The sequence below is a fragment of the Theropithecus gelada genome, chromosome 5 (genome assembly GCF_003255815.1).
Source record: "Theropithecus gelada isolate Dixy chromosome 5, Tgel_1.0, whole genome shotgun sequence".
Classification (NCBI taxonomy): Eukaryota; Metazoa; Chordata; class Mammalia; order Primates; family Cercopithecidae; genus Theropithecus; species Theropithecus gelada.
Window position 1 is genome coordinate 102,942,687 of NC_037672.1, and position 23,791 is coordinate 102,966,477.

Sequence of the window (23,791 nt, forward strand, 5' to 3'; positions counted from 1 at the left end):
ATGGTTTCATTACCAAAGTATTCCTTTCTTTTCTATTTATATATAAACTGTATTTTAAATATAAACTGTTAATACAGCTGCTCTGTGCTTAAGTGTCTCTCTTTCAAATAACTCTACCAGGTCCCTATAAGCATTTTCACCTGCAAGTTACATTTGTTCAAATGAACAAACATGACACACTGAACCAATATAAAGTATCCTGCTTTACTATATCTAACACAGGGATTGATATTATGTCATTTTAGTAAAAGAGTTCAAAATTAAAGGGAAAGAAAACAGGTTCCCAATTTTTCATTCAGGTGATGCAAGGTTTTAGTTGAATTAAAGTGTCTTGGACATTGTCTTTCTTTTTCTTTTTTTTTTTCTTTTTAGAGACGGGGTTTTACCATGTTGGCCACGCTGGTCTCGAACTCCTGAACTCAAGTGATCCACCCTCCAAGGTCTCCTTAAATGCTGGGATTACAGGTGTGAGCCACCGCGCCCAGCCAGACATTATCTTTCTGCATTGTATTTCCACACTTCATAAGGCAGTTATGCTACATTCATTTTACTTTTCACATAATCCTTCTCTGATTTTTTGCTTTAGAATCAATAAAATGTCCAATTCTTAGTTATTCATAAAGAAGACATAAAAATATTTTAAGTTCATGTAAGTTTAATCTCTTAATACTTCCTCATCAAGCATGCATTTAAATGGCTAGTAGCTAAGTAAGTGATTGGTTTTACTTTCACTAACTTTGTCTACCATCTGGTGGTAATGCACAGCAGGGCTGTTAAGGGGCAAAAAGAGAAAGAAGAGGGAGAAATAACACTAAAATAATGTCTTTTCTTCAGAAGTCAGGGTCTGGTTCTAATCAGACCCTGACTTACGAAGAAAACACATTATTTAAAACATTTTTAAATGAATTCCCATAAGGATGTTCATTCTCAGGGTCATAAAACAAATCTGTGTGACATAAATATTGTAGGGTGATCTTACTAGAAAATTGCATCCTAAGATCAGTTCTACTCCAAAAGAAAATACAGTCCTCTTTGATGGAGAGATAGCTTTGATTAAAGTGAGTGCCCTTAGAGGGAAGTACTTCTTGCCTAGGTAGTCTGAGGGGTCAAAGCAGCCCTGGTGGTAAGAGGGTATCCCAGTCAGACTAACCTCAGAGATTAGTTCTGAGCTGGCTCAATTTCAATAACCAGAAGCCAGGGAATGCCTTCTCCTTGTGGACCATGCAAGGAAGCTGTTATTGTCATGTCATCAGGAAAGCCCTAAATAGAGATAAAGGCTTTGCCCAAAGGAACCATATAAGGAACATGCTGTTATAAGTCCTATCCAAGAACTCTATAATGAACCCCACGATTCTTCTGCTGGTCATTACTTCTCCTATTTATAACTATTTAAAATATTCATTAATTGGTATTTTCTTATTAGAATGCAGAACCCCTAAGAGTGTGGTTCTAAGCTGACTGCTTTATTCACCCATCTTGTTGTGACCCTTAGGAAAAATAAAACACAACTTTGGTGTGATTTTTTTTAAGTGCTATTATTCTGAATGATAACAATGCCTCAGACTCACATGAGATGCTTATATTGATGGATTCACCTAAAGTCCTTCACCCGGATTCATCTTTGAGTCTCTACATAAATGCCAATATGCATTTTGGGATGAAATAGATGGCCACGCTACATGCTGATGTTAACTGCCACTGGGATTCACCTTATGGCCTTGGCCTCCTGAATGCACTGCTTTTTACCATTCAGCTAAGAAGTCTTGCACCAACTATAAGACGACCATCCAAATTTTATACAACACTATGGATATTGTTGCTTTACTGAAGAAATAAGATCTACCAAATGTAGCCAGAAATAATACATTTATACTGAAGTTCCAATTCCCCCTTGACTTTTTTACTTCAAAACACTATCCATTTAGCATCCCATGTACCATCATCACTATCATCTGAGTCTTGTGTGCTCCAGGTTTATCTGAGACTAGTTTTAGTGGAAATCTGTCCATGAACAGGCAAAAACAAAATCAGACTGAGGGTGCTAAGACCTCTCTGAGAGGCCTTCTATCTGCCCAGTTTTAGAAGTCTTTAACCTTTTGAACTTCTTCCATCACTACTACGAGCTAGAGGTTCACAGTGGCATGGGTCTGGTTCCCTAGAACTGAGCAAGTGTATAACTACTTACTCTTCTTGGCCTGAATTCCAGACTGTAAGAGTTTTAAATCCCTGGAGTTAGGCTGTGCACATGTCTGAGGCAGGTCTGGGAATCCTTTAGCACCGAATATGGCTCTCTCCTAGCTCTATATGCCACGAGTTTGTGTGTGGAGCCTCATAAAGTTCAATCATTTTTCCAGTAAAATGACTACAGTACCAAGTATTAGCGAACCTTACACATTGTTTAATAAAAATTTCCCCCAACTCTGTATAATGCCTAGAGTGTTCCATTTCCTCAAAGAGGAAAGTGCTTACACAAAGCACAAGGAAGAATTTTGGGAAAAGAATTCCCAGATGGGAAGAGTGGTTAAACCAACTACTTTTCCCCTCCACTTGTTCCACCTCTTCTTCCTTCCTTTCTTCCTATTAAATTCCCTGAAAGTAGGACTAATTCTCATATGTCTAGAAAAATTAGTAAGGCTGACTTTTCCAATATCCAACCATGGAATGGGTCAACTCAGAAAGAAGTGATATCCTCATCAGTAGAAGTATTAAAAGAAGAGGCTGGAATAGAAGGGATTTCTCTCTCTGTGGTCAATTTAACTCAACTAAACCTACAGCAGTAATGACAAGTGTAACACCCAACATTTATTGAATACCTTATCTGCTGGACATTTTTACCTGGATTAGTTCATTCAATTCTCCACAACAGCCTGATAAGATACTATTATTATAAGCCCCATTTTATAAATAAGAAATCAAAGATGTAAATAAATTAAAATTTGCCTCAGGTTATAAATTAAAGAACTGAGATTTGGACCCAGACAATCTGACTTCAGAAATTTTTTTTTTTTCCAAAAGACGTGTCATTAGACTAACACTGACCTGAAATAAACTACATGTAAAGTCTGTAATTTGGTAAGTTTTGACATATATACACTCATGAAGCCATCAATATAATGAAGATAATAAACATATTCACCACTATTCCTAAAAGTTTCTCCATGCTCTTAAAAACGAGACTGGAAAATCCTCCTTCCTGGCTCTCTCTGATCTGGTTTGCATCATTATACCTTAGCTTGTATTTCCTAACATTTTATATAAATGGTATGATAAAATGTATATGATATGTCTATTTTCACTCAATATATTTTTTTAAAAGATTCAGCCATGTTGTGGCATGTATCAATAACCTATTCCTTTTTATTACTGAGTAGTATTCCTCATAAATATACTACAAGTTGTTTATCCATTCATCTACTGATGAACATCTGGGTTGTTTTCAGTTTCTATTACAAAGAAAGCTGCTGCAAGCATTTGCATACAAGTCTTTGTATGGAAATACACTTCCTTTTGTCTTGGGTAAATATATACGAGTGGAACGACTTGATCACATGGATCACATGGTATGTACGTGTTTAACTTTTCAAGAATATACCAAACTGTTTTCCAGATGGTTGTACCATTCTGCATTCTAACCAGCAGTAAATGAGAATTGTAGTTCCTCCACATCCTTGCTAACAGTTGGTTTGGCTGGTCTTTTTACTTTTAGACATCCTAAAAGTGTGTATTAGCATGCATTGTGGTTTTAAATTTGCATTTAATAACTAAAGTTGAGCATCACTTCAGGTGTTTCTTTGCCTTCTTTATAGATTTGGTGAAGTGCTCATTCATATATTTTGTACTTTTAAAAAAATTCTTTTTTGGGGTCATCCATCCATTTACAGAGCCATATATTGTAGATCTTTGAAAACTGAATGTTTTGTTTTCTTGAGTTGTGAAAGTTCTTTATATATTCTGAACACAAGTCCCTTTATCAGATACATAATTTTCAAATATTTTCTTGTAGTATGTAGCTTTTCATTCTCCTAAGAATGTCTTTTGTAGAACAGAAATTTTTTTATTTTGATGAAGTCCAATTTATCATTTTAAAGAACAGATTGTGCCTTTGGTGTCATATCTAAGAAATACTGTCTAACCCAAAGTCAAAATAGGTTTAAGTTTTGTGCCTTAAATTTAGGTCTAGGATCCATTTTAGACAATTATATACAGTGCAAAACTGAAATGTGTTTTTAAAAATATGAATAACCAATTATTTAAGCACTATTTGTTGAAAAAAATCATTTTGAAAGTCAGTTGTCCATATATATGTAGGTCTATGTGTAGATTTGGTTACATTAATCTATCTTTATGCCATTACTATATTCTCTTGAATATATTCTCTTGATTATTGCAGATATATATATATATATATATCTCAAAGCAACTAAGCAACTATTTTTGTATACTGGCTCTTGTTGCCCAGGCTGGAGTGCAATGGCATGATCTTGACTCACTGCAACTTCTGCCTCCCAGATTCAAGCGATCCTCCTGCCTCAGCCTCCCCAGTGGCTGGGATTATAGGCGTCCACCACCACGCCTGGCTAATTTTTTGTATTTTGTTTTTTTGTTGTTGTTGTTTTCTTTTTTTTTTTTGAGACAGAGTCTCGTTCTGTCGCCCAGGCTGGAGTGCAGTGGCACAACCTTCGCCTCCTGTGTTCAAGTAATTATCCTGCCTCAGCCTTCTGAGTAGCTGGGATTACAGGCGTGCGCCACCATGCCTGCCTTATTTTTGTATTTTTAGTAAAGATGGGGTTTCACCTTGTCGGCTAGGCTGGTCTTGAACTCCTGACTTCAGGCGATCCACCCGTCTTGGCCTACCAAAGTGCTGGGATTACAAGTGTGAGCCACCGCAACCGGCCTACAATTGTTTGCTATATTAATCTCATGTCCTGCAATCTTACTAAGCTCACTTATTCTAGTCGTTTTTAGGTAGAATTTGTTGAACTTGCTACAGAGACATTCATGCCACTTCCCTCACAATCTGAATGCCTTTTACATCTTTTTATTGCCTTATTGCACTGGCTAGAACCTTCAGTACAATACTGAACAATAGTAGTAGAAGCCAACTGGGCTTAGAGTTGTGCTTATAGAAAGGTTTTTAAGTACAAATTTAATTTGTTTATGCCTATGTCGTCTTCAGTGAGCTTTGGTAGTTTATGTATTTCAAGGCATCTATCAATTTCATGCAGGCTGTCAAATTTATTTATATAAAATATGTTCATATTTCTTATTTTTCTCTTAATATCTGTAGAATTAGCAGTGATACTACTTGTTTCGTGCCTTACTTTGAAAAATGTGTCTTCTTTTCTTTCCTGATCATTCTGCCTAAAGGCTTATCAGTTTTACGGTCTTCTCAAAGAACTAGCTTTGGCTTCATTAATCTTTTTAAATTGTTTTTCTGGGCATATAAATTTTTTAAATTACAAAATACTTCAAACATATTCTGTATGCAGAGACCATTACAACACATACCTACTCTCTAGATTTAGAAGAGTTAATATTGTCATTTCAGATCTTTATAACTGAAGTCTTTCTCCCTGTATATTAAAAATAAAAATCTTATTTATTCTCCTCCCTTCTCAGGGGTAACTTTTGGCCACCGTGCTGAAATTGACATTTACTTTTCTTATTTATGTTTCTAAAATGTAATACCATATATGTTTGTATTCATAAAAAATATGTGCTACTGCTTTTTAAAAAATATATAAACGGTACATACTGTATGTGTCCCACTTTTTTCACCCAGTCTCTTATCAATAGACATTTAATTCCGTTTCTAATTTTTCCATTTCTGATCATAAACACATGTATAGTATCTCTGTAAGATGTGTACCCAGAAGGTAATTTCTGAGTAGTGAATTATAAGCATCAAGTTTAGTAGAAATTACTTAACGTTCTTCAAAGTAGTTGTAGCCATCTATATGCCCATCATACCATCAAGTATGAAAGGTTCCCTTTCTTCACTTGCCTAAAAACTCTTGGTATTAACAGACTTTTAAACTTCTGGTAATCTACAACTGTAAAATTGTATTGTGTTTTATTTTGATCCCACTAATTACAAGTAAGATAAAGCAAATTATGATGTTTAGTGGTCATTGTATGTTTCCTCTTTTGTGAGCTGTCTATTCATGCTGTTTACACATTTTTTTTCTACTGGGTTATCTTTATCTTGTGAGTTTGAATAAGTTATTATTTTAGATGCTAGTCCTTTTATCATTTATATGAAAATATTTCCTTCCAATCAATGGCTTATCTTGTAACTTATTTTGAGGTTTCTTCTACTGTTTACAGTTTTTTTCCCCCTTTACTTAAATTTATTAATCCTTTCTAGTTTATTCTTGGCCCTTTACTATTTCATATACATTTTAGAATCACCCTGTGAGGTTCAGTGAAAACCTCATTAGGATTCAGATGAAAAAAACAGACTGACTTCATTCATTAATATGGGAAAAATGGCCATCTTCATGATTAAGTATTGTTTTACAAGTTTATTTGGGTTTTCTATTTATTCTTGATTTGATATTGGCAATTTATATTTTAAACAAAATTCTCAATTCATCTGTGTTTAGAAAGTTGTTGCAAAAAGCTTTTCAGTATTCTCTTCTGATTATTTAAATATGTCTTATGCCTATAGTTATGTCTTCATTTCAATTCTTGCTATTTTTATTTGTGCCTATTCTATTTCATCATCTTTCTTGCCACAGGTCTATATAATTAGTCTTAAAAGAAAGAAAATGCAGCTTTTGTTTTAGTTGATCCTGTCATTATTTGTTTTCCATTTCATTAAATATTTACTCTATTTTCTTCTAATATAAAAAGTCAGAAAAATGAACAGAGTAATTGTTAAGTTGAACTTCTATAATTTTCTTTCATTTCTGCTATATTGTATACATTTAATTTCTCAAGAACTATTTTTGCTGCATTACATAAGTTTTAACATACATTGACTCAGTTGTCTTTCAATTTTAAATATTTTAGCTTTAAATATAAATTATTTATATTTTTCAGGCCTGATTTATTTATAAGTACTTTTAAATTTCCAAACACATGAACATGTGTTTTCTCTTAATATTTTCATAATTGATTATATTGTAGACAGAGAATGTGGTCTGCATGACAGCAAGTCTTTTGCAACTCTATCTGTGGTCTAATATCTATTCAATTTTTGGAAATGTGTACATATACTTGAAAAAATCATGTATTCACTAATTATGTATGTCCATTAGATTAATCTTGTACATTTTGTTTGAATCTTCTTTACATTCCCAAAATATTATTTAGCTAAAGAGTCCTAAAAGTAGCATCTTAACCCCCAATAGTCAAATCAAATATCTTTAAAGACTATCAACTAATATTATCTGAAAGGCAAATCATGTCTTTGCATACACATACACACATGCACACACAAACACACAATCTTTGTTCTCTATAAATGCTCTGAGCCTTGCTCCCTGAAATAAAGATCCAACTGTTAGTCACAAAATTCTCAAGTATTGGGGAAGAATCTCATATCTTTTGCCTATAAAATCAGGTGGTTAAAAAGAAAAAAAAAAAACTTTACAAAAAGAAATGTAGGCTGGGTGCGTTGGCTTACACCTGTAATCTCAGTGCTTTGGGAGGCTGAGGTGGGAGGACTGCTGGAGGCCAGAAATCTGAGGCCAGCCTGGGCAATATAGTGAGACCGCCCCCCCCCCAACTACCAAAAATTAGAAAAACTTCGCCAGGTGTGGTGGCACACTCCTGTAGTCCCAGCAACTTGGGAAGCTGAGGTGGGAGGATCAATTGAGCTCAGGAAGTCAAGGCTGCTGTGAACTATATGATCATGCCACTGCACTCTAGCCTAGACGGCAGAGCTAGAACATGTGTCTCAAAAAAAAAAAAAAAAAAATCATAATAATTGAGTGGTCCTGCAGTTGAACTATTACATACAGGGTCCTGTTGCCAGGGTCCACATGCTGTAGCCCACTGAGAGCACTCTCTCTGCCTTTTATGGTTCCCTAGTGTGTTGGGATCAAATGAACAAAACTTGTTACGATACAGTCATGCTTTCTGTGATAATATATAGTTCAAACATCTATATTTGTAAACAAAGCCCAATAATCATTTTGATCATTTAAATTCTTCTGAAATCTTTTCAGATCTATCCTTCTTAAGATCTCTAACCTAAGTACAATAAATTACTTCTGTAGATATTTTCTATTTTGTTTCTAAGATGGTTCTTTTTTTTTTTTTTTTTTTTTTTGAGACGGAGTCTCGCGCTGTGTCACCCAGGCTGGAGTGCAGTGGCGCGATCTCGGCTCACTGCAAGCTCCGCCTCCCAGGTTCAGGCCATTCTCCTGCCTCAGCCTCCGAGTAGCTGGGACTACAGGCGCCCGCCACCACGCCCGGCTAGTTTTTTTTTTGTATTTTTAGTAGAGACGGGGTTTCACCATGTTAGCCAGGATGGTCTCGATCTCCTGACCTCGTGATCCGCCCGCCTCGGCCTCCCAAAGTGCTGGGATTACAGGCTTGAGCCACCGCGCCCGGCCTCTAAGATGGTTCTTAATAATTTTCATCAATTTGTCAGTTTATATTTTATTTTTCTTGGATATTCTGACAATATTTTTCCCAACTGATTAGTACGCATTGTTGGATGACTAACAATTTGTTTAGTCTCAGTGTTACACTTAATTGTGTTTTGATCAATATATGTTCATCCAGCATATACTTCCTACAATAGTTCTATTAACCACTGAAAAGTTTAGTCTATTTCTTTTCTTTTCTTTGTCTATTTTAAAAGTACAAAGCAGTTAACCATATTCTAAAATCTCAATCAACACGTCCTAAGTATTCTAGCAACATGCATCTCAAAGTGAAAACTTCCATTATTGTCTGGCCTTTTAGTGACCATACTTCGGACTCATTTAACACCTATAGATAAGTCTCAAGATAATATTACTTAGGTACATGTTAGACTTGTTAATTTGCTCATTCTAAGCTACTAACAAAATCTGGGTCTTCTAATTTGTTTCATACAAACCCAGGACTTGATACGGTCTGAATCTGATCAAGTATGATGAATGACTTCTGCTTCTGTGTCTTCAATTATTCTAAGCAATTAAAGGACAAAAAAAAAAAAAAAAAAAAAAAAAAAAAAAAACCTGACAACACTTTGAAGACTGCACAATATTCAGTATACAGCAAAATGAAGAGACATGGAAATATACACCTAAATAATCTGATTCAAACACTTCAATGTGATTCCGAAAAGAGGAAATGAGACAAAATGCTTTTATGACAAAGAATTTCATTATTACAAATTAAACTTTATATGAGAAGGGTGTTAACTAATCTGGGCTCTAAGAATCCCAAATCATTCATGAGGGTGCTAATGGGGTAATTCTTTGACTTACAAATATTTAGTGATGAAAACTGGCATACATGAAGTTCCACTGAGCTAGTGAAGAGGCACTGGTTTCTCTAATTTGTGAATTTCTGATGCAGTATTCTCAGTGAAAAATTATTCAGTATAGTGTCTTCTTCATTATTATAAAGCTCAACCAAGTTACCAAGCCAGGTAATTAAAGCTGTATGTTAACCTTTCTGAATTATAATCTTATTCCTCTAATCTAAATAGATCATATATATGTCCTCCAATTTTTTTTTTATTGTTTTGCCACTAATGTGACAGAAAGCAATGAAAAAAACAGGATCTAATATAGAAACTTTGAGCCTGTGGCTAATTTTAAGACAAGTATCTACTGTATTATTTATGAATCTACAACTGAAATACATGGAATAGACTTAATCTGAGATTAGTGAGACAGACTGCTTGTACAAAGATGAAAAATTTTTGTTTCCCTTCATTTTTACCCTTAAAGAAGTAATGAAAACCAAATTCTGAATATAATCTACATAGATACAAAACTGATAACTTGGAGAAAATAATGTGGCCTGCATTATTGTGACAGCTTCCTTGTATCTTCTCTAATCTAATTATGGCCTACAGCCCATTCTCACCAATGCAACCAGAATGATCTTGTTAAAATCAAAGTCAGATTAGACCACTCCTTTGCTGAAAATATTTTAATGGTTCCCTACCTCATTCAGAATAAGAAACGCAATCCTTAAATAGCCTGCACAGAGTCTTTCATAATTGACCCCCATTTTCAAACCCAGATCCAAACATTTCTAATCTCATCTCCTCCTTTCTCCCCATACTTTCTCTTCTCTACCAGTCACTATGGTCACCTTGGGTGTTTCTTGAATACCTCAGAAATCCTCTTGCCTCAGAGCCTCTGGGAGTGTGGCCTTGAATGTTCTTCCTTCACCTGACCTTACCTTCTACAATTCTTGGCATGTATTCAGCCCTCTTCTTAGTAAGGCTGTGGCTGACCGCTTTTTTAATAACTACAACTCCTATCCCATTTCTGGCATTTTATCCCCTTGTCCCTGCTCATTTTTGTCATTTTTCAGAAGGCATTTTTGCTCTCTGAAACGTTCATTATTTTACTTGCATATTTCCTTCTTATCCATCTCTCCAGATAAAATGCGAGCTACACAAGGGCAGAGGTTTTTGTATCTTTTCTTTAATACTGCATTCCCAGCACCTATATCTTACCACATAACAGGCACTAGATAGTCAATACATTAGTGAAAAAAAACAAAACAAAACAATAAATTAAAAGCAGCCACAATGATCAGCTAACATTTAGGAACATTTTAGTTGTTCTTGGTGTAAAGATGTAAATTCACTAGTTTTTCAACTTCATAGTTCTTAAAAACCCTTACTTTATAAATGATATTTCTAGCCTAAGACCACTCCTAAATACACTTTATATAAGCAATATTACTTGATTATCTGAATATAAATTTTCTAATTTAGTAATCTCCGAATCAGTCATTAATTTACTAATAAATTCAGTTGCCTCTATGCAGCATTATCACTAAGACATATAAAAATCCAAGGATATCATCTCAGCTTACAGAAAGAAAGCATGTGAGACAGCCAAACTAAAGGGAAATAAAAAAGCAACGGGTCTTACCAATTTTATTTTTCTTAAGGTGAAAAACGTAATTTTAGTTTATTTTCAATTTTTTTTTTTTTTTTTTTTTTTTTTTGAGACAGTTTCACTCTGTCGGCCTGGCTGGAGAGCAGCAGCACAATCTTAGTTCACTGCAACCTCTGCCTCCCAGGTTCAAGTGATTCTTGCACCTCAGCCTGCCAAGTAGCTGGGATTACAGGCATGTACCACCAGGCCCAGCTAACTTTTTGTATTTTTAGTAGAGATGGGGTTTCGCTATGTTGGCAGGCTGGTGTCAAACTCCCGGCGTTAAGTAATCCACTTGCCTTGGCCTCCCAAAGTGGTGGGATTACGGGAATGAGCTCCCATGCTGGGCCAATTTTTTTTTCCTAAGCTGGAACTGTGCCAATAGCCAGTTCCAATGTAGAGGCTGGACAGAAGATAATTCATGGAGATACAACAGTACAGAGGAGAGCATATTTATATAAACAATAATAAACTGATGATAAGAAAAGCAGCATCATATGAAATTAGCTAAATGGTTAATGTACTTTCAAATACAAAATTTAAAAACTCAACTAAAAAGTTTTAAAGTTTTTCATTTAAATTCCTTGAATTTAAAAAGTAGATTTCAGTGTGATTTGTAAACTTTATGCTTCTCAAAAGGACTTGACACATTTCATTGCTAGAGATTTCAGAATTTCTACTAGACTTCCTATGACATTTATAAGATTAAAGGATGTCTTGGACGTTTGCCCCTTACCGATTCAACTAATGATCTTGCTTCCTCTTGAGTGCAACGGAAAGGGCTATCAGATATCTGCACGTTTGTGCTGGAGAGGAAAAGAGAATGTTATTATTAAACAGGATAAAAAGAAACAATTACCAAAAAAACCCCCAAAAACTAACTAACTCCAAATACTCCACATCAGTTGTATACTTTCAACCAATGACTAGAAACTGAATGAATAAAAATTAAGACAATGAAGATTATTGTATATTCTTTCAGGCAAGGTTAAAAGTATAGAATAGTCCACAGCAAAGCACTCTCCAGAATGACAAAAGATTTTTAAAAATTATATTACACAAATCCTAATAATTTCCAGGTATATATAAAAAGCTATACCACAATTGCACTTCACCTTTATTGAAGAAAAGAGGAAGCAAATTTGACCCACTGAATGGGACCTAGGATAAATTTTCCTCTAAGCAAGGTGACAAACGTAGTAATGAGCTACTTAAAGTTTTTGCAGAATCTCTTTCACAGATAAGGAGATTAAAGAGGAAACTATACGAATATAAAGTTTATTTTCTTATACGTAGGGAAGTTCAGCCAGGCATAGGAATAGCAGCTCCTTCCCTGACTAGGGAAGGCTCCATAGAGTCAAACACCACCTTTCCTATACCTCTAAAAGCATGCCACTCATTACATATTGCCAATCTCTAGATGAAAGCAAAAGCATTATTCCTCTGAAACATATTAAGATTGATTTTTTAAAATTTCATCAAAGGAACAGGCAGATTAAAATGGATAAAGAAAGAGGTGGTAGAGAAGGGAGTTAAAGCCAAATTAACTTTTTTAAATAGAAGAAAAAGTGATTAGCAGATCCCTAAAAGATAAAATAATAGGTAAAACACACGTAAACATATTCCCCCTCAAGTGGACCTAAGGATATACATTATCAAATTTATTTTCACAATAGCTTTGTGAAATATATTGAGATATCAGTGATAAAAAACATCTGTCTATATCTCTCTGTAATTGATGACACTGAGTATATAGTGATTATAATAAGTGGTCATTTTGGTTTCTATCCAGACTCCTAATGTGGGATTCATTTTCATTCTTGGCATGAATAGAATTTGATGAAAGTTAGCAGTAACATCTTTAAGGCTAAGCTTTTTTTGCCACATGGCACATTTACCTATATAACAAAACTCCACATCCTGCACATGTACCCCAGAACTTAAACTAAAAGTTGAGGGGAAAAAAAAAGATGAAGTTTTCTTGTATTCTCTTTTCTACAGCTCACGTTTAAGCAAGCTGAAAATTGAAAAAGGCAGAGCCTTGTAAGTCAGATGTTTCCTTGATGACTGTCAAAAATAAATTTAAAAAGAACCAGGCAAAAAATTAGACACTGTAAAAAAAGTGCTGGTCCTGTGAAGAAAGTATGGTATACAAAGTACTAATTACAATACATATAATGCTTTTAACATTATAACTAAACCAAAGTAAAACATTCCCTGGAAATTCTGGGAAAAGGATGGTGGATGGGGGTGGGGGGGGCGGGTCTTTTCTAGATACAGTTGCCATATAAAATACAGAACAACCAATTACATTTGAATTTCAAATAAGCAACAAACTATTTGTTTGGTAGTATAAGTATGTCCCAAATACTGAAAGAGACACACACACTTACATGGAAAAATATTTGTTATTCTGAAATATTTAAATAGAAGAAAAAGTGATTTAACTGATGTCCTGTATTTTTAATCTGTTAAATCTGATAACCTTACTTCTTTTTCTTTTTTCCTCTCTTTCTCTCTTTTTTTTTTATTATACTTAAGTTCTAGGGTACACGTGCACAACATGCAGGTTTGTTACATACATATACATGTGCCATGTTGGTGAGCTGCACCCATTAACTCGTCATTTACATTAGGTATATCTCCTAATGCTATCCCTCCCCCCTCCCCTCACCCCACGACAGGCCCTGGTGTGTGATGTTCCCCTTCCTGTGTCCAAGTGTTTTCATTGTTCAGTTGCCTCCTATGAGTGAGAACATGTGGTGTTTGGTGACAACCCTACTTCTAAAGTAATCCTCTACTCCTACGACAAAATGAAACTATAAATAGGAATATCAGAAAACAATGACAATATTTAAGCTAGCACAGTAAAATTTAAAAGTATTTAAAATTTTATTTTAATTTTAAAAATTAAAAAATTTTTTTAAAATATCTCTGATAAAATGTCTTGACAAGTAACCAGTAGTGGATATCTTCGGAAAGTAAACTGACCCTGCTATTTTTTCACCTTAAAAAAATATATGAGCGGTTGGGTGCAGTGGCTCACGCCAGTAATCCCAGAACTTTGGGAGGCCAAGGTGGGCAGATTACCTGAGGTCAGGAGTTTGAGACCAGTCTGGCTAGCATGGTGAAACCCCATCTCTATTATAAATACAAAAATTAGCCAGTCATGGTGGCACACACTTGTAATCCCAGCTCCTTGGGAAGCTGAGGCAGGGGAATCACTTGAACCTGGGTGGTGGAGGTTGCAGTGAGCCGAGATGGCGCCACTGCACTCCAGCCTGGGTGACAGAGTGAGGCAATGTCTCAAAAAAAAAAAAAAAAAAAAATATATATATATATATATATATGTATATATATAAAATAGGATGATATATAAAAATCATCCTAATAGAATGAAAGATTACAAAGTTTCTTCTATTTACCAAATAGGCTCTTCGATCAGCTAAAAACAGTGCCAACATCCTCACTCACGTCCTTTTAGTCAATAATATATGTAATCTAGCTTGTAAGAACATATATGTATGTAAATATGTGTGTACACATACATATATGTACTTTACCCCCTCTTGGATTTAATAATTTGTACTTTGAATGTTTAAAAGTGTAATAAAAGGCATGATACCAAGAAATATTTTTATTTTTTCTGAACTGGCCTTCATGTAAAAATAGTTGTTTAACACTGATTCATATTTATTAGCCAATTCAAAAAAATCATACTACTTGTCAGGGACTTTTCTAGATGCTGGAGACACAATACTGAATCATGCAGCCCCCTAAGGAGCTTTTAATCTTTAAGATTCTTTTTAGTTCTCAAACTATGACTATGACCTGCCAGGGGAAAAGCAGTATAATCATTTAAAGGAGGGATGACTAAGCTTTTAGTGCCCACTATAAACGAAACTTAAAAAAAAAAAAAACTAAAAAGAATGCACTGCTTTCCTTTTTATATTAAGATACTAAATATTATATTTTAAATGTATAAATGTTACATGACCTATATACACCTTTGTTGACCAAAACAAGATGATATTAGAGCAAAAAATCAGTAAAACCAAAAATGCAGTGTACAACAAACCCAAATTACATACAAAAATAATAAAGTATATTAGTAGACAGATAATAGTGCTTTAGTGAAGGGAAAACCATTTTTTTCAAGTAAATCTCAAATCAAATAATGGCCCACAGTTATAATCCTCAAAGACAGTGTCCAGGATAAAGATATGTCAAGGCTTTTTATTCTAAAGCAAAGTGGTCAAGAAAAAGGGAGAGAGAAAATTTAAAGAGATCAGAATGACAAAAATTTTAGACCATAACCTCCAGAGTTTATAGAAGGAAGTGACCTTGGGATAAATGTACACAAAGGCAAAACAACTGAGGCTATCAATACATGAAAAAGTATCATATTACTGGTACCAAAACAGACATATAGACCAATGGAACCCCAGAAATAACACCACGCATCTACAACCATCTGAGCTTCAACAAACCTGACGAAAACAAGCAATGGGGAAATGATTCCCTATTTAATAAATGGTGCTGGGAAAACTGGCTAGCCATATGCAGAAAACTGAAACTGGACCCCTTCTTTACACCTTATACAAAAAACTAACTCGAGATGGATTAAAGACTTAAATGTAAAAACCAAAAACCATACAAACCCTAGAAGAAAACCTAGGCAATATAATTCAGGACATAGGCATGGGCAGAGTTAATGATTAAAACACAAAAAGCAATTGCAACAAAAGCCAAAATTGGTAAGTGGGATCTAATTAAACTAAAGAGCTTCTGCACAGCAAAAGAAATTAGCATCAGGGTGAACAGACAACCTAGAAAATGGGAGAAAATGTTTGCAATCTATCCATCTGACAAAGGGCTAATATCCAGAATCCACAAAGAACTTAAATAAATTTACAAGAAAAAAAAAAACCATTAAAAAGTGGGCAAAGGATACGAACACACATTTCTTGAAAGAAGACATTTATGCAGCCAACAAACATATGAAAAAAAGCTCATCATCACTGATCATTAGAGAAATACAAATCAAAACCACAATGAGATACTACCTGATGCCATGAATGGCAATTATTAAAATGGCAATTATTATCAGAATGGCAATTATTAAAAAGTCAAGAAACAACAGATGATGCTGAGGCTATGGGGAAATAGGAATGCTTTTACACTGTTGGTGGGAGTGTAAATTAGTTCAACCATTGTGGAAGACAGTGTGGCGATTCCTCAAGGACCTAGAACCAGAAATACCATTTGACCCAGCAATCCCATTACTGGGTATATATCCAAAGAAATATAAATCATTCTATTATTAAGACTCACGTGCACGTATGTTTATTGCAGCACTATTCACAATAGCAAAGACATGGAACCAACCCAAATGCCCATCAGTGATGGAATGGATAAAGAAAATGTGGTACATATACATCATAGGATACTATGAAGCCATAAAAAGAAATGAGGTCAGGTCCTTTGCAGGGACGTGGATGAAGCTGGAAGCCATCATCCTCAGCAAACTCAGGTGCAGAAAACCAAATACTGCATGTTCTCACTTACAAGTGGGAGCTGAACAATCAGAACACATGGTCACAGGGAAGGGAACAACACACACTGGGCCTGTTGGTGGGGGGATGGGAGGGAGATTATCAGGACAAATGGCTGATGCAGGCAGGGCTTAACACCTAGGTGATGGGTTGATGGGTGCAGCAAACCACCACGGAACATGTACACCTATGTAACAAACCTGTACGTTCTGCACATGTATCCTGGAACTTAAGGTAAAAAAAAAAAAAAAAAAGGAAGTGCGAGATTAAATATACCTTTCTCTAGGAATGTAAAAAGAAACAACTTCAAGACCTAAATAATTTAGATGAATTGAATATATTTATTTATTCAGTAAGCATATTTAGACTACCTACTATGTCAAGTCCTGCTATCAAGTGCTGAGGTAAAAATTCAATACAAAGTGTTAAAAAAAAAAATCCGGGCCGGGCGCGGTGGCTCAAGCTTGTAATCCCAGCACTTTGGGAGGCCGAGACGGGCGGATCACGAGGTCAGGAGATCGAGACCATCCTGGCTAACACGGTGAAACCCCGTCTCTACTAAAAAAATACAAAAAACTAGCCGGGCGAGGTGGCAGGTGCCTGTAGTCCCAGCTACTCGGGAGGCTGAGGCAGGAGAATGGCGTGAACCCGGGAGGCGGAGCTTGCAGTGAGCTGAGATCCGGCCACTGCACTCCAGCCTGGGCGACAGAGCGAGACTCCGTCTCAAAAAAAAAAAAAAAAAAAAAAAAAAAAAAAAAAAAAAAAAAAAAATCCACCCCCAGTTCTACATAGAGGTATGTACAGCAGTGATACAACAGCCCAACAAAAATGAAACTGTGCAGAGATGACATCTAAACTGCTTCTTCAAAAATATGAAGATGTCCACTGAACACAGGCAAGGGGATAGGAAGGAAGAGCCAAAGAGGCTGGAGGGCAGGTTTGGACACATTGTTTAAGAATAGAAGGGTTGGATGAAATCCCATTTTTGAAGGGAATCATAAGGTGTTTTTAGGCATAAAAATGAGTCATATTCATACTTTTGAAAGATAATTCCGGCAGTACTATATAGAATATGTTAAACAGGAGAATGATTGTTAATAAAAAAAGTTTATGAGCAAAGAAATGCTAAGCAACTGAATTAGTGCAGTTCCCCTCCCCCCCCGGAAATGTCTGGATTAATTTTATTACATTGTAATGGTTTGCACTTTAAATGTAAGGATAATACTAAATTTCCAGTTGGCCATTATTCTCTTCTTCCCTTTAGGCTTTTTGAATTAAAATATTAAGAAAGCGATTTGCTCAATTCATCTTGTCAGAATTTATAGCCAAATTCATAAAATGTGCAAACATTTTATAAGAAAGTTTACAAGGTATGTTAATAATTATATTCATGCATTGTAAGTGTACTACCTTTTTAAAAAATCACTTTTGATTCTATAAAGTGAATTAAAATGCCTTATATCTATTCAAAACTAAAGGTGACATTAAATGACATTTTAGAGGCCCATGTTGAAAATGAGCTAATAAAGCCAATTAATCCATACTAAATATTAAAGAAACACGTTTCCTCTTTTTGAAAGCTACAAGACACTAAATTCACCGGTTCCCTTATATTAAAATTTTCAGTTTAATTCTTTAAACTAGTGCTTTTCATGGACAAATACAAATGTTAGCACTAAGAGCCATTTTCATACCCAAAACTGAAAACTTCATGCACATGGACATCAGAATAAAAAATGATGCAAATATTTAATATGAAGTGACTTTTGGCATCTGCGTTCCCTGAATAGAAAAGAGGGTTCCCTTTATGTCAGGCATTGCAACAGCCAGAATGGGACTTTTATGAATTCAGGAGTTGACCCACACTGCATCTACTCTGAGAATAATAACCATGTTAAACTTGGAATTCATTAAGTATTCTCTCTCCATAGTAGTAATAACAAACAACAACAACAACAAGAATAATAATAGCTAACACTTAAGTAGCTTTTACTCTGGACCAGGCACTGTTTGAAGCACTTTCTATTTATTTTATTTTATTTTATTTATTTTTTTAAAAAGTATTATTATACTTTAAATTCTAGGGTACGTGTGCACAACGTGCAGGTTTGTTACATATGTATACATGTGCCATGTTGGTGACCAATGGAACAGAACAGAGCCCTCAGAAATAATACCACACATCTACAGCCATCTGATCTTTGACAAACTTGACAAAAACAAGAAAGGGGGAAAGGATTCCCTATTTAATGAATGGTGCTGGGAAAATTGGCTAGCCATAAGTAGAAAGCTGAAACTGGATCCTTTCCTTACTCCTTATACGAAAATTAATTCAAGATGGATTACAGACTTACATATTAGACCTAAAACCATAAAAACCCTAGAAGAAAACCTAGGCAACACCATTCAGGACATAGGCATGGGCAAGGACTTCATGTCTAAAACACCAAAAGCAACGGCAATGAAAGCCAAAATTGACAAATGGGATCTAATTAAACTAAAGAGCTTCTGCACAGCAAAAGAAACTACCATCAGAGTGAACAAGCAACCTACAGAATGGGAGAAAATTTTTGCAATCTACTCATCTGACAAAGGGCTAATATCCAGAACCTACAAAGAACTCAAACAAATTTACAAGAAAAAAGCAAACAATCCCATCAAAAAGTGGGCAAAGGATATGAACAGACACTTCTCAAAAGAAGACATTCATACAGCCAACAGACACATGAAAAAATGCTCATCACTCGCCATCAGAGAAAAGCAATCAAAACCACAATGAGATACCATCTCACACCAGTTAGAATGGCAATCATTAAAAAATCAGGAAACAATAGGTGCTGGAGACGATGTGGAGAAATAGGAACACTTTTACACTGTTGGTGGGACTGTAAACTGGTTCAACCATTGTGGAAAACAGTGTGGTGATTCCTCAAGGATCTAGAACTAGAAATATCATTTGACCCAGCCATCCCATTACTGGGTATATACCCAGAGGATTATAAATCATGCTGCTATAAAGACACATGCACACATATGTTTATTGCAGCACTATTCACAATGGCAAAGACTTGGAATCAACCCAAATGTCCATCAGTGGCAGACTGGATTAAGAAAATGTGGCACATATATACCATGGAATACTATGCAGCCATAAAAAAGGATGAGTTTGTGTCCCTTGTGGGGAGGGAGCAGGGGGGAGGGTAGCATTAGGAGATATACCTAATTTAAATTAGTGCAGTTTTACAGCTAGAACGCACCCAAGAATCAATCAAAACTTGAAAAATATGTAAGACAGATGGATCAAAATAAATAATGGTTAATAAAATAAAGTAGTAAACACAATAGTACATTTCTGATTTCTTAATAAGGTATATCAACTGGTTGAGAGAGTGGGAGAGGACTGAAGAATAAACTCAAATGTCAAAAAATGACTTCTCCCAGAATCGAGTTTAAAGTTTTCTTAGGTAAGACTAGAAATAATAAAATTCTCTCTGTTAAAAGAATATTTAGCTTTCAGAGTAAACACCCAGCAGTGGAAAAAATAATAAACAACAACAACAACAAAAAACTTATTCTGAGAAAGAGAATTTTCAAGGAATCAATTAAAAGAACTTAATAAATGCAGTGCTCCTGAAAAGAGAAGAGTCACTACCTGGATTAAAAAAAAACAAAAACAAGGCTAGGAGTGGTGGCTCATGCCTGTAATCCCAGCACTTTGGGAGACTGAGGCAGGTGGATCACCTGCGGTCAGGAGTTTGAGACCAGCCTGGCCAACATGGTGAAACCTCGTCTCTACTAAAAATACAAAAATTGGCCAGGCATGGTGGCGGGTGCCTGTAATCCCAGCTACTTGGGAGGCTGAGGCAGGAGAACTGCTTGAGCCCGGGAGGCGGAGGTTGCGGTGAGCTGAGATTGCACCACTGCACTCCAGCCTGGGCAACAGAGTGAGACTCTGCCTCGAAAAAAAAAAAAAAAAAAAAAATTGTTGGCTTTAAAATATTATTCAACAATTTACTCCAACAGATATTTATTGAGTAGCTACTACATGCCAGGCATTAGGAATATAAAGATGAATAAGGCATCTTTATTCATCTGTTCTTGAGGAACTTATATTCTAGAGAAGAAGATAAATTCATGAACCAAGTACTTAATAACTGTGACAGATGTAATGACGAAAATCCGCAGAGAACAAGGAATACAGAGAGTACTGGCATTTCAACTAGCAAACTATATGAGGGAATGTTTCCTAGAGAAGACAAAGTAAAAATTAAATCTTAAAAGATGAGTAACATGGCCAGTTCAAGAAATGAGAAGACAATCATGGCAAAGGAAACAAAATGAATAAAGGCCTAAAGATCACTACAAGCACAGTGTTTGTGAGGAGTGACAAGTGGCCTTCAGTTATTGGAACACAAAATAGGAGACGAAGTGATGGAAAATGAGGCAAGAAAGGTTATCTAAATCTTGGAAGGCCTTGTTTGTTTTTCCATGAGAACAAGTTTGGATTTTATGATTCTCAAGGCCGGGCACAGTGGCTCACACCTGTAATCCCAGCACTTTGGGAGGCTGAGGTGGGTGGATTGCTTGAGCCCAGGAGTTTGTGACTATCCCTAGCAACTTAGCAAGATCCTGTCTATACAAAAAATTTAAAAAGTAGCCAGGTATGGTGGTGCATGCCTGTACTTGGGAGGCTGAGGTGGGAGGATCACTTAACTCTGGGAGGTCGAGGCTGCAGTGAGTCATGTTCACGCCCCTGCACTCCAGCCTGGGCAACAGAGCAAGACATTGTCTCAAATAATAATAATAATAATGATAATAATAATTATAATACAGTTCTTAAGCAGAGAGGCTCATCAGAATCACATGGGGGGCTTGAAAAACATACATATTTAGACTCTACCTCCTAAAGATACTAATACTCTAGGTTTAAAGAAGGGGACAATGCATCTGCGTTCTCTAACAATTTCCCTGCTTAATACTGTGTATTACATATACATTGAGAGAATGTCTACAATAGTTTGGACCTAAACTGAACTGAGTGAGAAAAATGGGTTTCAAAAAGGAAGGCAGAGGAAGCTTGCCAATCTATAATGGTACAGTTTAAGGAATTAAGAAAGAAAGGCAATTCATTATAGAAAGGCAAAAGAAATAAAAACTAACAACTCTGACTACGTTTCCAAATTAAGTTATGATAAAAAAAAATAAGAGAAATATGGATTAAAATAAGTTAAAATTCTGAAGATCTTGACTTTAAATTTTCTAGATGCATATGATGTATATACTGAAACTTACATCCTGAAAATTCTTACACTAAAAAAGTTATTTTGTTGTAAAAAATGTAGAGGAGGTAAAAGAACATAGCTATTAAGAGAGTAAGGTTTAGGCCAGGTGTGGTGGCTCATGCCTGTACTTCCAGCACTTTGGGAGGCCGAGGCGAGCGATCACTTGAGGCCAGGAATTCGAGACCAGACTGGCCAACATGGAGAAACTCAGTCTCTACTAAAAATACAAAAATTAGCCAGGCGTGGTTTCAGGCTGACGTAATCCCAGCTACTTAAGAGGCAGGAGAATTGCAAATCACTTGAACCTGGGAGGCGGTGGTTGCAGTGGGCCAAGATCGCACCACTGTGCTCCAACTTGGGCAACAGAGCAAGACTCCATCTCAAAAAAAAAGAGAGTACGGTTTAAATCCTGGCTCCACCATGCATTGTGTGACCTTCGGTAAGTTACCTAAATCTTTATGTGGACTCAATTTCTTCATGTGTAAAATGGAGATAACAATACATATTTTATAGGATTCTTGAGTATTAATTACATAACATATATAAATCACTCAGAACCTGGAACATAGTATAGAGTTAATAAATGTTAACTCTTACTGTTAATGTAATCCTTATCATTACTCAGGAGGCTACAGTAAAATGATTCCAGAGTTTAGAAATAAAGTTACCTTCACAGTAAGGATAATTAGACTCAGCACAGAAGGAATGAATTCAAGTTATAGATATACTAACCAAACAAAGGTCTCTGGCTCTGTAGCTGAGGAAACCTGGGGAAACACTCAAGTCTCATCAAAGACTGCATAAGCTTTTTAGAAAATGTGATCAGGAAGGAGATAAGACAGCAAAGAGCAAGCAAATATTTCCTCTGACAGTCAGAGACCCTCCCCTTCATACTGGAGGGACTCACTACACTGTAGTCTTAATTTTAGACCATAAAGAATAGCTCAGTCCACCATTTACTAGGATAGATAAGACTAGAGGACATTCAATCATATCCAGCTTTGCTGTGAATGAAATATATTATTTATATTAGAAACAATTACCTACATTTTAAGATTATGCTTAAAAAAAAAAAAAAAAAAAAGAGTGCTCTGCATACGAGGTAAGAAAAAAGGGAGACGGCCAAGGAGTTGACAGTGTTTCTTTAGTAAGCAAGAGAAATAAAATCAGTATCTTGAATGCCAAGCATTTGTGTTGTAGGCAAAACGGGCCTTCTTGATGACTTAGGTAAAATATTCCTTGAGATTAAGTAATTCTTTACTCCATCTGATTACCTTATTCTAGTGATTTCTTTAACGACCCTCTTGATTCCCAGACTGTGCTCAGAGAGCGCAGGGACTCTATCATATTCATAGTAATATCTTTAGTAGCCCCACAGGACTGCTTTTGCCTCCTATACTTAGACTTACCAAGAGCCAGTTGTTTTTGTTCCTAAATGTGTTTGTCAATTGTACTTGTTACTATAATTTCAAAATTTTAGTATTAATTATGTTCACAGATGAACTGTGAAAGAGTGTGGAAGAACTGTTTCTATGAACATTAAGTAGGTTATAAAACTATCGAGGCTTTAAACAATACCGAGGCCCTAAAAAGCCTCAATAAAGGTGAATCACTACAAAAATTTGATATCAAATTGGGTGTGGATAACATAGTTTAAATGAATTTTAAAAAGAACTCTAAAAATCTGTCAGGGATTTTAAGCTATAAGGAGTTTAAGGATTACAGAATCTTTATTTTCTATCCTATGTTATGTTAGAGTATATACAAAATCTATATGGAAACGATATTAAAAGGGACTCAGCCCTATATCCAAAAATGGGTGAATATGCATTTCAATGTTTTAAATTACACGTTTGATTTATGTTACAATTAATTCCTCTTAATCAAT

General features: G+C 35.6%; 1 protein-coding gene across 4 annotated transcripts in view; it reads right to left on the minus strand.

The window, feature by feature from the left end:
* PPA2 (pyrophosphatase (inorganic) 2) overlaps positions 1–23,791 on the minus strand; it is a 105,869-nt gene that overhangs the window by 4,683 nt on the left and 77,395 nt on the right. For all 4 annotated transcript variants that reach the window (XM_025386124.1, XM_025386123.1, XM_025386120.1 and 1 more), the window contains one exon: positions 11,803–11,872. In XM_025386124.1, coding sequence (XP_025241909.1) covers positions 11,803–11,872 — 70 coding nt within the window. The remainder of the gene's footprint in view (positions 1–11,802; positions 11,873–23,791) is intronic.